Raw genomic sequence first — 17,839 nt, forward strand, 5'->3', positions numbered from 1 at the left:
GGCATCCAGGGGTACGTGGGGGGCAGAGCAAACAGGGAAAGGGGGAGCCCCCAGGCTACAACAGGCAACTCCCCAAAACTTACAGGGGGCACCCCAAAACAGCAGGCGCGGGAAGGAATCAACAAGGAAAACTGAGCGGGACCTGGGAGCGCAGAGCCGGGAGGAGGAGCCCAGAGACTGGGGCTTCTGCATAAGCGCCCTGCGCAAGAACGGCGGAGGCCGGGATCATCTTGTGCGCGCAGAGCTTTGGCTGGAGCTGATCCCGGCCGGCGGCTCGGCAAGATGGAGTGAAGGGAGGAGAACTCTGCTGGAGGTGACCGATCCTTGCCCCCGGAGAAGGGGGTCTGAAGGGGCACGTGTAGCTATTTGGGCCTCCAGGTCTCCCTGCAAGCCGCAGCTCCCCAGCAGCCAGGACTGGGGCCAGAGCAGAGATCTTTTCGCCCAGCACGGCCTGGAGAAGTGTCCCCTGGCTTTATCCCTCTCTCCAAACGGAAGTGCCTCTGTTTTGCTGAATTCTTCAGGCAGCTTTCCCCCCCTCCCCACTCTCCTCTTCACCCCCGGACACAAGAAAACGGAATCGCATCCCCTCCCCACTCCCCTGCAATCACTGGGAATTGGGAAACTTCATTGGTGTTGCACCCCAAAATCTGCAGGGAGTGCTCCGAAGGAGGGATCCAGTGGATCGCTGCTTCCCTTGCCTGACGCTTTGGCTTTTCATCTTGGAAACACTGCAGCGTTTGGAAGGAACTTCGGTGGGTTTTGTGTGCAGCTCGTTTGAAGAGAAGGGAATTTGCCACATTTTTGATGGTTGGTTTTTGTTTCCTCTCCAAAGGGCTGGATCATTATTTGCTCTGACTGTATCAATTTCAGGGCGCAGAGAGGAACTGGCCAGGAAATAATCCCAACAAAAGAAACCCCTTTGCCAAACAGTTTTCAGACGGAATCAATGGATCTGACTCTAAAATCTTTCAGCCCTCATCAGGGACTTGTCTAACTTTGTGTCGGTGGGTGAGTGGCAAATCCTTCCCTTTTTACTTGGCATTTGTCAATTTGGGTTGTAAAAGTGATTTAAAGATTCCCTATCGCGGAAGAGCTCAGTACTTCTCTTTTTGTCTCCGTTTTTAAACTTCGCGTGAACTTTTAACATCTTCTTGAAGAGGGTGGGTTTTTTTTAGGCGACTGTGTTGTTATTGCTGTGTGAGAGGCGTGACACATTCAATCTTGGATTGCTTTTTGGCTTTTTAGTTTCCTCCACCCCCTTGGAGGTTTGTGGATTTCAAAAAATCAGCCCCATCAGGAATTGCAAAATATTTGTGTTGGGATCATTTAAGGTTGTGCTTTTGTTTTGTTTTGCCTTTTTTTAAAGATATTTTTCAAGCACTGTGATTCTGAATTGCACTGGATATGCTTTTTGGAAGATGGGCCAAGGTCTATAATTTTTTTCTTAATCCTTAAAAAAAAGAATTCCAGAAAAAAAAGAAGGGATTTTTGATTTCTTGCATTCGATCAAGATTATTTTGGGAATATTTTTAATGTAAATTCAAACAGGAAAGATGGACAGCGCAGGGACAGACTGACAGCTAGATAAAATCTATATGGAGCTGACAATTTTATGGATGTGTGTCCATCTGACTGAGGCCTATATCACCTAAACGGAGGGTGCAAAACATGTTTGATTGCCCTAGGAATGCCATTTTTAGCCGATGAATTTAGACTGCAGTGTGAATGTATAGGCCTTGAAGTTAAAAATTTTTAGAAAAAAATATAAACATATATTTTTGTTACTTCGAGGTGAATTCAACAAAACTTTTTTCCACATCACTGTTACAGATTATAAACTGGTGTTTTATAGATTATAAACCAGTGTCTCCGACTGTTGAAGCATCTGAGGTGTTGGTTCAGTGGTGGTGCTGGGGGGTGTCAAGTTATACAGTCCTCCAGGGAGCAGTCATGGCGTTGAAAGCCAGAGCACTTTACAACTTCCAGAGTGAAAACAAAGAAGAGATCAGCATCCAGGAGAATGAGGAACTGGTGATCTTCAGCGAAAACTCCCTGGACGGGTGGCTGCAGGGCAAGAACAGCCGAGGAGAAACTGGCATCTTCCCTGCCTCTTATGTCGAGATCCTCAGGTCCCGGTCGAGCTCCGGTTATACAGACTATTCAAACAGTCCAGCCAGCTCCCCTGGGAATGAGTCCTTCTACATGCCCCCTTCCAACACCAACACCTCCCATCAGGGCAGCTTTGAGGATGATGATGATGACGACTGGGACGACTGGGACGATGGCTGCACAGTGGTGGAAGAGCCACGGGGCAGCCCTGGCACCAATGGGCACCCCTCCCCTAACCTGCAGTACCCTGCGGCATACCCCAACCAGAATGCTGGCTATCGTCCCAAGCCAGCCTTGGAGAGGCAGGACAGCATCAGTTCCTCCAAGAGGGGCAGCGTGGTGGGGCGGAACCTCAACCGCTTCTCCTGTTTTGTCCGCTCTGGGGTGGAGGCCTTTATCCTGGGAGATGTGCCCATGATGTCCAAGATCGCTGAGACCTACTCCATCGAGATGGGTCCCAAGGGCCCCCAGTGGAGGGCCAACCCGCACCCTTTCATCTGCTCTGTGGAGGAGCCCACCAAGCAAACGAAATTCAAGGGCATCAAGAGCTACATCTCCTACAAGCTGACCCCTAGCAGCATCAATGCGCCGGTCTATCGGCGGTACAAGCACTTTGACTGGCTGTACAACCGCCTGCTGAACAAGTTCACAGTGATCTCGGTTCCACACCTGCCCGAGAAGCAGGCCACTGGGCGCTTCGAGGAGGACTTCATCGAGAAGCGCAAGCGGAGGCTGATCTTGTGGATGGACCACATGACCAGCCACCCTGTGCTGTCCCAGTATGAGGGCTTCCAGCACTTCCTCACTTGCCGCGATGACAAGCAGTGGAAGATGGGCAAGCGGCGGGCAGAGAAGGATGAGATGGTGGGGGCCAGCTTCCTGCTGACCTTCCAGATCCCCACAGAGCATCAGGACCTGCAGGACGTGGAAGACCGGGTGGATTCGTTCAAGGCCTTCAGCAAGAAGATGGACGACAGCGTCTTGCAACTGACCAACATGGCCTCGGAGCTGGTGCGCAAGCATGTGGGGGGGTTCCGGAAGGAGTTCCAGAAGCTGGGCAACGCTTTCCAAGCCATCAGCTACTCCTTCCAGATGGACCCACCCTACAGTTCGGATGCGCTCAACAATGCCATCTCGCACACAGGCAAGACGTACGAGACCGTTGGGGAGATGTTCGCCGAGCAGCCCAAGAATGACCTTTTCCTCATGCTGGACACTCTCTCCTTGTACCAAGGGCTCCTCTCCAACTTCCCAGACATCATTCACCTTCAGAAAGGTAAGTCATGCCCAGGCGCAGCTTTCTCTGGGCCTCAGTTGCTGCCATGATAAGCCTGTCTCAGGAGACTGCCCCAGGAACAGGCAACATTTGGCTGTTTAATGGAGGTGGCCTTCTCCTGAAGGTGGAGCAGGCTTGGACTGTATTTCCTTGGGGATAATCTGGGGTGGTCTCTCAAGACAGGAGGTAGGCAGCCTCTTATAGAAGTTTCACGGTATTTTGTCTTTCAAAGTGCTGTGCCCCCATTAACTAATTCAACCTCCTGTTAGTCCTGGGAGGCAGGTGCACATAATTACTCTAATTTTGCAGCCAGGGAACCTGAGAACAATTAAATTAGGGTCCAAGGTTTCAACAGGGACCTGGAATTTTAGGTGCTTCATTTTTCTGGGTGCCAAGTTTGGAAAGCTCCAAAGCCTGATTTTCAGAGGACCTTAGTATCCCCTGCCCCTGGGGACTTCAGCTGGAGTCGTGGATGCTCCGTACTCTGCAAGTCGCTGAGGTATCTAAAGTGAAACAGCTAATATTAGAGGCGACTTTAGGAAATTTGGGCCTAAGTGACTTCCCCAAGGCACACAGTGAGTCAGTGGCAGAGCTCAAGTGTTGTTTTTCCCAGCCTCATATTCAGTCTCTTAGACCGTGCTGCCTCTGGAAAGGGTTGTTTGAATCTCTGGGACCAGGATATGGGCCAGGATCTGCCTTATGCACAAGTCAGATGTGCTGCTGCTTAATGCCCTATATTTCTTCGCATTCCATGTGACCACCTGACATTTTACCTGACTCTGGCTGTGGCACCCGATTTCCCTCCCGCTGACTCACACTTAGAAGGGGAAGCGGAGTGCATTTTGGCAGCCCTGTGATTGGTTCCTCGATGTGGCGTCCAGCCCTGACAGAGACTTTCTTGAATGAACCCTGCTTAGGAATCACCTCATGACCAGGACCAGCCAGCTCCTCCTCCTCCTTTCTCATGTCCTCCATTAAGATAATGAGACCTTGATTAAGTACCCTCAGTCTCTCTAGTAATGTGTGGAAAGGAAATCTAGTGACAGATAAATCCCTGTTTCCCCATACTGGCAGAGCTGACTGTGATGCATTCGTATTCGCCTTGCTGGTTGCAGGGAGCAGCCCAGGGCACCTTCTGCAGGTGGCTAGGATCATGTTTGCTCTGAGCCTGTACAGTCTTTTGCTTCTAGGGAAGCCCAAGGCCTCTGTTAGCTCCTCTCAGAGAGCCTCAGAGCACCAGAGAGCAAGACCTCTTGGAAATTCATTGCTCCATGTCTGCCAGTGCAGAGCCAGGCTATCCTGTTGGGCCAGAGAGCTGGAGAATCTTGTCTTATCCCAGAAGAGGACAGAGAGTGCCCAGGAAACAGGAGATGATCATTGGCGAGGTGGGAGTAGCAAGGCCAGCACAAAGTCTTAGCATGCTGCTTGTCAGAGTAGCTGGCGTCAGAGTCCTGGTGAGGCCTGGATTCCTGAACACACTGTTTGTGTATGTGTTTGGCTAGCAGCAGAGTTGTGAGAATCACTATAGAGAGTCGTGCACTTGAGGAAAAGCAGTCCCTTTCAATCTCAGAAGTCCTACTGCTTGTGCCAGGCTCCCTCCTCTAGTCATATGTGGCCTGGCGAAAGTGAGACATTTGGGTGTTTTGGGGACATGTGGCAAAACAAGAGGTACTGCATTGTAAACCACTCCAGGAGTCCCAGGTTGGAGGTGCTGCAGGAACAAAATGCCTGCTGAAGAGAAAACAGCCTTGTCCGTCACAGAGGGATAGATTTCCAAAAGCACAGGAACCTAACTCCCACTGGAGAAAAATCTACCCATAGACTCTCTGTCTTCCTTCGGGGTTGCCAGCCCCCCTGACTTGCATTTCCATCCAAGGGGAGGAAGCTGGCAAGAGGATCCAGCTCTGATTTCACTCCAGGGCAAATATTTTGCCAGTGAAAGGTACAGGCAGGAAGACTGGGCTGTTAGATGCTTTTCTACAATGCCATTGTATGTATCCAGGAAGCCATAGTTCAGACAGAAGGGCTGCGGTTTATGGGTGGGATCTGGTTTATCTTACCAGAATGGTGAGTCACACCTGGCTTGCAGGTAAAAAAAATGCTTCTGTGTTCATGAGGAAGTGTCCTGCTAAATGCTGAGAGCCACCCTTAAACTGAGGCCTGGTCTACACTACAGGGTTAGGTCGACGTAAGCTGCCTTGCATTGACCTAGTTGTGCCGATTTAGTAACACCACCTTCCCAAACGGCATCGAGGCACGGTCAACGTAATTAGGTTGATACAGTGTCAGTGTAGACACTGCTTTGCTTACATTGACTGTTACTGGCTTTCAGGAGCTGTCCCACAATGCCCCACATTGACAATACAATCGACACAAGCGCTCATGGTGCGGACGTGCACGGCCGACACAAGCAGCCAAGTCCCCACACAAGTGATTTAATAACTGCGGTGGCTGTATGCCGACGTAAGTCAGGTCGACAACATTTTGTAGTGTAGACGTGGCCTCAGAAGAACCTTGCTACTGCAAGTAGCTCCATTGGAATGAATGGCACTACTAATGGAGTAAAGTGCTACTCTCTGTGTGTGAGGATGGCAGAATCCACTCCTAGGAGAGCAGCTGCCACCACCCAGAGAACCTGGATAATAGATTTCAGCTAGAAACAATTCTTCTTAAACCTTGGGAGCCAAATTCCTCTCGGGTGTCACTCAGCTGCCTTCCCTGCACTTACCCCAAGATGGAATTTAACCTTCAAGATTTTCTATATTTCTTTCCACTCATTCTTTATTACTAAGGACTTTTGTATGAAAGTAGGGCCCAGAATCTGTCCTGAGCGAGGCTTGTGTCTGTAACCAAGGGCAGGGCTTGGCTTAGATTAGAACCTTTGTTCCTAAAGAGAGCTTCTGTTCCTGCTACATCCCGATCAGGAGTCATAATCCTGTGACATCACATTAACTTCCACCCGCAGCCTACTGTGCTGTCACAAACAGAGGACTCTAACCTCAGGTCAGGCGCACGCAGCTGGCCTTGATAGAAACTCTTAGGAAGGAGAGATTCTGTTTTCATGCAAATGGACTTCGAGCTCAAGAATGGGAGAGAGGAATGCGGCAAACAGCCAAGCAGAATTCCTTCTCACAGAATTAAAAAAAAAATGGAAACCGCCTTTCCCACAAGCATCAGTTAGCCCCCCCCCCCCAAAGCCTTGTCTAGATGGTGACTTTTGTTCATGGTGTCAGGTGAGCTAGTTAATTTCCAGTGAACTTGAGTGTAAATGCTAAATTAGTTATTCCACAAAAAGTGTTCCTGGTTGTGGCTCACTTTACGGCTCGTTCTGACTTTCAGACCTGTTTCTCTGCATAATTTTTCCTTTGACCCTCCCTGAGCCTTAGGGTGAATCATGCCCAAGATTAAAGATAGGTGGAGTGCCATCATTTGCATTTACACTCATGTTAGAGCTTGTCTAGATGAGAAAGTTGCAGCAATTGAATTTATGGTGTATTTAAAACCGATTTAGTTAAACTGATGCAAAAGGCTATGTGGATGCTCTTATTTTGGCTTAAACCAGGATTATTTTGATTTAACTCAAGGCGGTTAGGAACAGCTTTAAGCTAAACTGAAATAAGCCACCTTAAACCAAAATTAGAGGGTTCACTCAGGGGTTTGCACTCACTTAAATCAGTCTGAAAACTGATTTCAGTGAAACTATTGCAACTTCTGCATGTGGATAAGGCCTCAGTTAAACTGGTACAACTTCTGTGTATGGACAAGGCCTTAGTTAGCTCAAGTGAATTGGTGATCAGTTAAACAGAGCTACAACATGACCAAACATTTTAAGCTAGGCAAGGCCTAAAAGTCAGAAATCAGAGAGGGAAAAGCTCTGCCTATTAGTTCAACCCTCAGAAACTAAAGCGCAATTGAAAGAGGACTCTTGTATCTGCCCGTGAAGCAGCTAGTTGACTGTCATCCCTTTGGGGCAGGGACTGACTTTTTGTTATATGCACGTACAGCGCCTAGTACAATGGGGTCCTGATCAGGGCGTCAAGGTACTCCTGTGATATAAATAACGAAGTGCCTTGTGAAGCCCATCTTGACGTACCTCGGACACAGAGCAATATCCTTTGCCATCACTGCATTTTAAAATCAAGGCTGGTTCATTGCTAAGAATGAGTCTGATTCTTCTGGTTTGCAGTAAGTAACCCCACCGCAAAGTGGGGGTGAAACATTATCATCTTGATTTGGCAGCACTTTACACTAGGGCTGGGTGGAAATTTTTAATCATAATGTCTTTTTTTTTTTTACAAAAAATTGCCATTTTGGTTGAAATTAACATGTTTTGAAAAATGTCATTTTGACAAAATGTTCTTTAGAAAGGAATGAAATGAAGGTTCTCGAAATGTCTCATTTTGACATATCCAGAACGGTCCATTTCAGTTGTTCATTTTGAAACAAAATTCATTATTTTTCATACAAAAAACAAAAATTAAAAAAAAATTAATGGTTGAAATTGGAAGGAAATATTTTGATTGTATCGAAAGGAAACATTTCTGTTGACTCCAAAATAATTTTTTGAGGGGGATTTTGTTTCACAGGAAATATTTAGTTTGTTGTCCATTTTAGAATGGGGGGGAAAATTGAAATTGTGAAATTTCCTACAAAACATAAATTCTGGTTCCTGCTGAGCTCTGCATTATACCCACTTTGCACAATAAGCCAGCGGAGAGTAAGGCCCAGAGTTCATTGAAAATTTACCCTTTTATTCTTTTCCTAAACAGACTTAGATTTTTCGAATCCATTTGCGAGTGGGGATTTTTTGAACAGGCTGTGCATACATGTGGCTTGTTTGTAAGTTGTTCCCTTTGACTAATCATGGTGTTTGGTCACATGGGATTGTTTCTGACTGAAACTTCTTAAACGGGAGTACAGCGCCAAGGGTCGGCAACACGTCCATGGTAAAAATTTTGAGGTCCGTGGGGATGCTCACCTCAGGCGGCTCCCCGCAAGTGGCTCCCTGTCCCTGCTGTTGCATGGCCAGGCACCATGTGGCTCTGCAGGCATGCTGCCTCCGTCCCCCCTCCCTGAGCACTGACTCTGAGGCTCCCAGCCCATTGGCCAGGAACCGCAGGCAATGGCAGCTGTGAGGGCAGCACCTGTGGACGGGGCAGCACGCAGAGCTGCCTGGCTGTGCCTCCATGTAGGAGCCAGAGGGGGGACATGCTGCTGCTTCCAGGAGCTGCTGGAGGTAAGCGCTGCATGGAGCCTGCATACACACCCCTGCGCCCCACCTCCCTGCCCCAGCCCTGATACCTCTCCTGTCCCCCGAACCCATTGGTCCCATCCTGGAGCACCCTCCTACACCCCAAACCCCTCATCCACAGCACCACCCCAGAGCCTGCACACCTCCAGCTGGAGCCCTCACACCCCACCACATCCAAACCCCCTGCTCCAGCCTGGAGTCCCCTCCCACACCCTGAACCCCTCATTTCTGGCCCCACCCCAGAACCCACACCCCAACCCCCTCCCTCTGCTGGGATCCCCGTTCCACCCCCCGCCAATGTCCATCACTAAGTCCGGTAATTTTGTCAAGTGTCCGTCGTGCAACATGGTGATGCTGACCCCTGTACAGCGCACAACTATCAGTGAATTACTAATGACCCCATTCCCATGCAAATAACTGTATTTACAGGACGAGCACCCAATCCGTTAACATTCATGCGAATGGAATCTCATTCCCAGAGCGTTTACAAATACTGACTAATAAGGGTAGACAAACAAGGTCAAACCATATAGCCATTGGGCAGGCCAGTGGAGGTTCATGCATTCTCCTTTGCAGTATTCCTCCAGGTTCATTGGAAACAAAGGATACAATGGGAAATGGCGGTGATTCTGTGTGCGTGTATTGCTGCTTGGGAAGGATTTCCCTACTTGTCTGAGGAGACTAGGATCTTCCAGATAATTCTTGCTCTTGGTTGGGGACAAGGTAGAAATGATCTTTAGGGACCTAACACGTCTCAAAGTCTAAGGAGTTTGGGGGGGATTGTCTTTGTTATTGGGTCACTGTCCCCTGTGGAGCACTCGCTCCACCTCAGTTTCCCCAATGGGGTTTTCAGCCCATTCTGGTGGTTCAGCTCTCTGTCCATTTCACTATGAAAGTTCAAACACTGGCACCCTCGCCCCATGCTCCTGGAGTAGAAGAGTCTAAAGTCACAGTCCCCAAATAATCACAAAATAAAGGAAGCTTTGTCCTAGTTCTCAGTCCCTCTGAGGTTAATGGGCCACCTGCCCATGGCTGAGCTGTCAAATCCCACCCTTCCCCTCAGGTGAGGCACCCCCTACTGTGGCATCAGCAGGTCTCTATTAAACCTAAACAGTCCAGTGTCTGGCCTGCCTTCCCCCCAGGGAGGCTCTGACCAGCCACAGTCCTGCCCGGTTCCTGGCTTCTCTCCCTGTAGCAAGTCGACGACTCACTGGCATGGCACCTCTTGCTGGTCGTTCTGGGAATTAGGTCTCCAGCTCCAGAGCACCCTCTGCTGGCTGATGTCCCGCTTGCCTCAGGCCCCTGTGTCCCTCCCGGACCCCAGTGCCCCTTCCCTCAGGGTTCTGCCCTCTGCAGTACCCCCTGCAGTCTCTGGGTTTCCCTTCCCCGGGGAATCCCCAACCCTCTATCCCCACCTTGCCTCAGTGGCTACTGCTAGTCATCATCTAGCCCCTGCTCACTGGGGAAGACTGCAGTCTATAATCCACTCATCACTGGCAAGGGGGGTTTGGACCTGCTGCCTTTCCCTAACTCTGGGCTGCACCTCTGCAACCCCAGTACCTGCTCTGGGCCTTCAGCAAGGCCTGCAGCCTGGGGGTTTCCCAGGCTGGAGCTCCCCAGCTCCTCTGGCCTTCCCCCAGCCCTGCTCCACCTCAAGTACCCTGTTCAGCTCCCAGGCAGCCAAGTCCTTCTGTCTCCACCACTAGAGAGAGAGACTGTTAGCAGCTGCCTCACAGCCCTTTTATAGGGCCAGCTGTGGCCTGATTGGGGCGTGGCCGCAGCTGTGGCTGCTTCTCCAATCAGCCTACCTTATTGGCTCCCCAGAGCAGCCCTTTGCCAGGGCTGTTTTAACCCCGTCAGGGCCGGAGTGGGGTAACTACCCCGCTACACTCCCCAAGTGAGACACTTGGTTTTCTGCTCTCCTTCCTAGGTAGCTATACCTGAGCAAGCTGTCCCCTTTCATCCTCTTCCTATAGGCTGACACCCACTGCAGGGGTAGCAGGTGGTGCTGATTGTGCTCACGCCAATTCGTTAACCCTTTCCAGCCCGTGAGAGGTTTGTATACCCCATCACAGTCTTATACTGAGTGTACCACTCCAGTTACCTAAGGAATTAGGCCATGTCACATGCTCACATTGTCACTGGTTTCTGAAGGTGAACACAAAGGTAGTCCAACATCATTCCGGGAGACTTGGTGGGCAAAGCCTCTGGCTCAGTCATGTTCCTAGTAGCAGGGGCTCTGGATAATGCAATCCTAGATGTTGGAAAGGAAACGACTAATCTGGTTATCTAGTCCATCTTCTTTCCGGTACTGCTGGGCAGGGACCCTCTCTGCAGGGTGTTTGGAGGAGCTGGATGGTGTTGGATCTGGTTTTGGGTGACTTAGTGAACCTGACTCTGGCTGTAGTTAGATGCCTTCCCTCCAGGGTTGGGTTGAGGCCATTTTTGGGAAAGGGTGGGGAGGTGCTGTGAATCTTTGGATTAATTTAACCTCTGATTCCTGGACAGGCCTGATCTGTGTAGTGCTATGTGTTCACTGCAGAAACAGGTGTGTTTTTACTTTGAGATCGCTAACTCAAGATCACTCACTGGGTGTAAAATCCTAGTGGAGACAAAGGCACAGGGAATTGTACCTTGATGAACCATATCTGGGATCAACACTAAGTCCTCCTCCTCCAGCTGGAGTCTACCGCAACTAGCTCCATTGGGGTAAAGACCATAGGGCCTTGTCTCTATTACCATTTTACATGGAGATAGCTATCTGCATGTAAAAACACACCGAGTAAAGGCACAGCCTAATCCCTCCCTCCTTCCACTTGGTATGTAAGTGCCGATGGCCCTCTTTGCAGTATGGCTGGACTCTGCTGGTGGGGCAGGGTGAGTGAGGTGTTTTAATTGGTCATCTGAGGGGGAATGTGAGCCAGGCCCCATGTAGTCTGTGGCAAACTCGCCCTAACTTCTGTGCCAAGGGCCCTGATTCTGTGGTGGTTTAATGTAGCAGGCTGGAAATGCCATGGCAGTCTCAGGTGAATTTCAACACTCATTGGGGAAGAATCTGGGAGCTTTGGCAGTTGAGGAAGGGTTGAAGGGTTTTTGAATGTAGGATCAGCACTCTAGCTGGCTGTTTCTGCTAAAGTCATCAGCAGTGAAATAGTTAACAATGTTGACATTTAAATGAGCCAGTTCACACTTCTCTGAGCTACTGCTTCAGGCTGTGTGCAGACTCAGCACACTACCCTGCATTGGCTATGCTAAGCTCTGTTCACCTTTGGAAGGTTTTCTTCACAACTGTAAGGGCCAGAGACTCGGAGTGAGTTTTTCAAAGCTGCTTCAGGGATTTGGACACCCAATTAAAATTAACGGGAATTGGGCACCCATCCAATTCCCCCTCTCGTGGCTTTGAAAATCTCCCCCCCCCCCCTTTTTTAATGAAATATGAAATTCTGGAGCACAGCGAGTGGGTCCTGTGGCAAGTTCTGACACTAGGGAGCACATTGGGTTGCACAGGAGAGGAAGAACGAGCATGACATAGGACATAAGATATGGGGAAACATTGCTTATCCCTTAAGAACAATGCTCCTCAGCAGTACTGGAGGAGCAGTGCAAAGACATACGCAGCATTTTTCACAACTGTATCAAATGCTGTTAGGAGCTGATGTGATTCCCCTGACATCTGACATGAGTTAGATTTCAAACAGGGTCTCAAAAAGCCATGGTTGGTCCTCCTAAGCCTTTAATTCCCAGCAATCCTTGCTCTTTGGGCAGTAGAGGTTTTAATTTTTTTTGCCTAGGCAAATAGAGTACCCGTGGAAGTTCATGATAGCAATTGCTAAAGCCAAGCATAGGACACACAGGTGCTGTGCAAGCTACCTTCACGCAGCTCTGCCAATACATCTGAATCCTGACCTTTCAGTTCTCCTGCTCTGGGACCCCACAGAACTCCGCCAGTGCATCATCATTCTGACATGCAGTTCCTGCTATTCAGTTCTTGGCACAGTTCTGCTAATGCACCTCGGTGTTGACTAAGCAGCCGGTGCTGATCTTCTTCTGGCCTCTCCTGCCCTGATCTATTTATTATAACAAACCGTTTGGTGTTTTTGTGGTAATTGTTATTTATATTGTGCCACAGGTGAAGTGTGTCAAAACATAAGACTGGTTCCTGCCTTGAGGATCTTAGTCACATGTGCATGTTTATAGGAATACATAATAATAAAGACACAGCAGGTACAACACAGCAGAATACACAACACACAGGACTTCAATGTCCTTTGACTTTCACTGGTGTAAATCAGCAGTAGCTCCACTGAAATCAATGGAGTTAACCTGATGTAAAATTGGTACAAGTGATTGTCCACATGAGAAAGTTGCACTAGTTTATCTTAAATAGGTTTTTTAACCAGTTACATTAAACTGATGCAAACTCCTTCTTCTGTGCATGATCTTATTTTGGTTTATGAATGACTTATATCAGCAGAGTTTAATATGATTGGGAATAGGTTTAAACAGTCCCTGAGAGGCCCACCCGAATGGTGGGATCTAGCAGAAAAGCCTGTTGTGATATGGACAAACTTCCGCTATGGACAATGATGAATCTACTGTATTTAGAGTAGGCGACCTAATCTATGTTTGAACATGGCACTTGGGAGATGAAAGGTTGTTGCAGACTTTGGGCCTGCTGTACCCGTTGATCACACTGCATATGCGGGGGATGCTGCACTGCTATAGAGATTGTCCTTCAGAGGAGAATTTGGCTTGATGCTGGAATTACTGGGTGAGAGTCTCTGGCTTGTGCTATGCAGGAGATCAGATGAGATGATCATAATGGTTCCTTCTGGCCTTAAAATCCATGAATCTATGAACTGGGGTCTGTTCTATCCTTCTGTGGTGGCTGTCCAGGAGAAAGATAAGTGCCCCATGTCATTTTGCAATAAGAGGAAGAAGCAGCAGGAATATCTTTCTTTCCCATCCCTCCTGCCACAGATCCAAAGGTGTATAAGCTATTGCTATGTGCAGATCTTACCTTTGTGGTCACTGCACTACTAGAACTGAACCCTTTGCTTTGTCGGGTGTATTGAGATCTCTAAGACACTATAAAACCTCATGCTCCTTCCTTCTGTTAATCTATTGCCTCTTCTAGCAGCTTTGATGTTCTGGGTCGCTACAATGTAGATTTATTCCTAGTCTATGATAATTGAATAATAGGCCCTTATGTAGCTCACTTCATCAGTAGTTCTCCAAGCACTTTTTACAAAGGTGAGTAAGAATGATTATCCCCTCTTCACACGTAGGTACAGTAAATAGACGTTAGGTGACCTGCTGAAGGTTACACAGCAAGACAGTGGGAAAACTGGAGACGGAGCACAGGTCTTTTGATAATCAACCTGATGCACTATGTACTGGATGGTGCAGGATACACTAAAGCCCCATGTATGTTCTGAAAGCAGTGGGCTGTTAAACCTGGTAGTGACACAGCCATGTTCTAACACACGTCGATCTAGCCACGTGGCAGGGCCAAACTGTGTCATACCCTGAGGAAAATGTAGCCTCCGTCTGATCCACAAAGGCCAGAGCAAATGGTGCTAGAGTACTGTGCTTCTCTAAAGCACACAGGGCCTTCAGTGGATCCATTCCTTCTCTTATGCAGGGAGCAATGCTTACTCAGAGATTGTCCCCCGGGGTGTGATTCCCAGCACTGCTGTCCAGAGCTCTCTGTGGAACGTTTGAGTGAGCTGGTGCCTTCCCAGTGCCTTGGCTGTATAGTGAAGCGACACTCAGGGCCTTGGATTGATGCAGTTTTTCCAGCTGCCTGTTTTCATTCAGTCCCGTGAAGTCAGATGTTTGGGAGACTGGAAAGGACTAAGGATGAAGAGGGAGGGCATCGTTCGTGTGGCTTGGCAGAGGGAGTGCTGGATTTTTCCAGGACCATAGGAATGTGTAGGCATTAGTAGGTATGTGAACCTGAAGGGAAAGACCTGGTTCTACAGCTAAGGGGGAACAGAACCAGGCCATGGTGCATCTGTAGCTCTCTTGCTGGTCACAATGAGCGTTTGTCTCTCTCTTGGGATGCTGGGGTGGAAGAGGAGGACACAGTATAGCTTGGAGAGAGGGAGCGCTGGGACATGCTATTTACATCTTACTAACCCTTGGTGTCTCATTTCTCTCCCCCTCGCAGGAGCCTTTGCCAAGGTGAAGGAGAGCCAGCGAATGAGTGACGAGGGGAAGATGGATCAGGAGGAGGCAGATGGGATTCGGAAGCGCTGCCGCGTGGTTGGCTTTTCCCTCCAGGCAGAGATGAACCACTTCCATGAGCGGCGCATAGCAGACTTTAAGAAAATGATGCAGTCCTACCTGAAACAACAGATCATCTTCTACCAGAGAGTCAGCCAGCAGCTGGAAAAGACTTTACGCATGTATGACAACCTCTAATGCCTTCCACACCTGATGCATCTGCTTCCCACAGTACATCTGGACTTGCGTGGTTCGTTCCTTGGAGCCCTGCAGACCTACCTGTTTTAAGTGGATTGAGAACAAATGGAAACTCATGACACTAGTGAGCAAATTCCATTTGGCTTTTCCCCATTTTCCTGGAACTAATTTGCAGAGATATGCAGGAAAGTGTTACACTCGTGTCTTCCGGCTGACCATTCCACTTCTTTTTCTGATAGATGGACCCCCCACTTCCCTTCCAACTCCCAGAGTTTACAGGCAGGACATAGGTACTTTTCACAAGCGAAATGGACACTGACTCTATGACGCTCACTTTCTTTGCAATAAGCTTTAGCTTCTGAAAAATGTTTCCCTAGAGTAGGGAGTTTAATACACTACATCCGAAGTAGAGTTGGTCAAAAGTTTACACACAGAAAGCTTTTTGATGGGGAAAAAAAGGCCTTTATTCAAAACTGGAACTTTTTTTTTTAATTGTCATAATTTTCCATTTTTCACAAAAGTTTCTGTGAGATTTTTTACCAATAATTTTTTACTAGGAACCAGTATGGAAATTGGGACTGAAATCTTTATTGACTGTGTCTGTTTACCAAAAATGTTCCTTAGTGCTTTCAATAAAAGGTTGAATAAACAAATATCGGCAAAACTTTTGTGGAAAATGGGCCCATTTCAACCCCCCTGAAATAGAACCAGTTGTGAAATTTCCTGCACAACTGTTTTTCCAGCTTTTTGACCAGCTCTAGCAATAAGGTAGTTGGCATTGGAGTGCTAATGTTCAGACTGACTCCTGGAAATTCCACATGAGCTGTAGCTTGGTTGCCCTCCAGTCATTTTCAACCCTGGGAGTGTAATAACCCTGGACTGACCTGCTCTCAGAATAAGAAAGCAACATAGCAAATGCCCCCAGGAAAGATCATTCTGCCTCCAGAGTGAGGAAGGTTATGGAGCCATCTCAGTGTTGTTTCTACATGGCTCAGTCCCAAGAGAGAACAGGTGAATGTTCGGGCAGGACTGTGCGTATGGTACAAAATAATGTCCCCTCCCCAATCCTCTCGCCACAGTCCCCACCCCAGAATCCACTGGGACTGAGACTCATCTCACACAGGCTTTACTCTGACATGCCTTCAATGGAGTCACCCCTGGTTTACAGCGGGGAGGGCAGAATCAGGCCCACTATCTCTACGTTGCTGCATTTGATGTTATTTGAGTCAGGTTTAAAGCACCAAAAGCAAAGAATTCTTTATCGGCCTTGGTAAGAGAGCTTGGGCCAAATTCTGCCCTTGGTTGCACCAGCATAAATTTGGAGTAATTTAATTGTAGTCACTGGATTTACACTGATGTAACCAAGAGCTGAATTTAGGCCTGTGTCCCCTTATCTTCTGCTCCCGCACCTCCTCTGAGCCCTTCATCCCCAGCTGGAGTTGCCTTCCCAGCCATTCATGCAAGGATGAAGCTTCCCGGAGTCAGATTGGCCATGACACTATCCTCCCTGCCTGTTCCTTATCTCTTCCCCAGCACTATGGTCTGGGACATACCCTTAGGACATCAAGATGGCTCAACAAGTCCCTCTTGGTTGTATGAAACACATCCAGTCCCTGGTGACTCAAGATGCCTTTGCTTTCCTTTCCCCAGAGGAACTTTGCAGCTACTTTCCAGGGATGCCAGCAGGTGATGGCCACTTCCCCCCAGCACTGGGCTGCGACACTCCTGCCAGAAGACGAGTCCTGCTGGCCTCACACTTGCAACAGGCCTCATTCCCACTTAAGAGCAGCAACACTAACCCTGTTAGAGAGTGCTGGAGGCCGAGGTGCTCAAATGTTTTGGTGCGAAGGGCCATGCTGGGGACTTGCCTGGAGCCCTAGGCCTGCATCTCATCTCATTTTCCACATGCTCCCTTTGTATCGACAATAAATGCAAACAACCGTCACGTTTGCCTGCACTGATATCTTCCCTGAGAGAGGGATACGAGTAGCTCATGGGCTGGATTTACCAGTGCTTGGCCTGGAGCACCGAGAGCATGTGCAGACTCCACGAGGCCTGATAGCTCTGAGGCTGCAGTTCCTGGGTGTTCCTGGGTCCCCCTGGGTTCAGTTGATGCTGGAGAGCTGAGTCTGTACAGCCCTCACTAAAGGCTTCATTTGCAGAGGTGCTGAGTGTCTGCAGCTCTCACTGATTTCAACTGGAGCTCAAGCTCCCTAGCTCTTCGGGCAATCAGGCCTTGAGATCATATACATTTTGCTGTGGAAGCCATCCTCCCATGTAGCAGAGCACAGGGGTACAAGCACCTCATCTCCCAGTCAGTGGGGTCCCCTTATAAGGCACCAAGAGCGTCGAAACCACTCTGTGAAGAAGCTGCTACAGTGATGCCAGCCTCCACTCTCCCTCCCCACATTCATTGTGGTAATATGGACCCCACAAAGAGATGCAGAGTTGGCCTGTTCTCTGTCACCCTCCTGGAAAGCCGCATCTATCCGTGGTCAAAGAGGTGGTGCAGTTTGGCTCTGAACAGTGGCAACATTTGCAGCTGAGGAGCTTCCACTAGCAGCTGTCACAGGTTTTCCCCCTCTCCCACTTCTTACAATTTTTTCCCCTCTGCGTTTCCCTTGTCTTTGAAATACCCTGGTTGGGGCCGGAGTTATCCTTTTGCTGGAGGGGCGGAGCATCGGTGTGGAGCTAACCCTTTGCTGGTGGGGCGGAGCTTGGGGCCAAACAGAAGGAAAGGGGAACTTCAGGTCCCCAAAGAAATGTCCCATGGTGGG

General features: G+C 48.8%; 1 protein-coding gene across 1 annotated transcript; it reads left to right on the forward strand.

Annotated features, from left to right (window-relative positions):
* Positions 1 to 1,243: 1,243 nt before the first annotated feature.
* SNX33 (sorting nexin 33) lies at positions 1,244 to 17,007 on the forward strand. The gene is made up of 2 exons (XM_029910774.1): positions 1,244 to 3,385; positions 14,809 to 17,007. The coding sequence occupies exons 1-2, from the start codon at positions 1,951 to 1,953 to the stop codon at positions 15,060 to 15,062; spliced, it is 1,689 nt and encodes a 562-aa protein (XP_029766634.1). The 5' UTR covers positions 1,244 to 1,950; the 3' UTR covers positions 15,063 to 17,007.
* Positions 17,008 to 17,839: the final 832 nt, after the last annotated feature.

The sequence above is a fragment of the Terrapene carolina genome, unplaced genomic scaffold (assembly GCF_002925995.2).
Source record: "Terrapene carolina triunguis isolate 2854851 unplaced genomic scaffold, T_m_triunguis-2.0 Scaffold67, whole genome shotgun sequence".
In the NCBI taxonomy this organism is placed as follows: Eukaryota; Metazoa; Chordata; order Testudines; family Emydidae; genus Terrapene; species Terrapene triunguis.

Excerpts from the sequence above, each read along its gene's own strand:
- SNX33 (XM_029910774.1), top strand. The coding sequence starts at position 1,951 with ATGGCGTTGAAAGCCAGAGCACTTTACAACTTCCAGAGTGAAAACAAA. Across the intron at positions 3,386-14,808 it reads CATCATTCACCTTCAGAAAG|GAGCCTTTGCCAAGGTGAAG; the intron begins GTAAGTCATGCC and ends TCCCCCTCGCAG.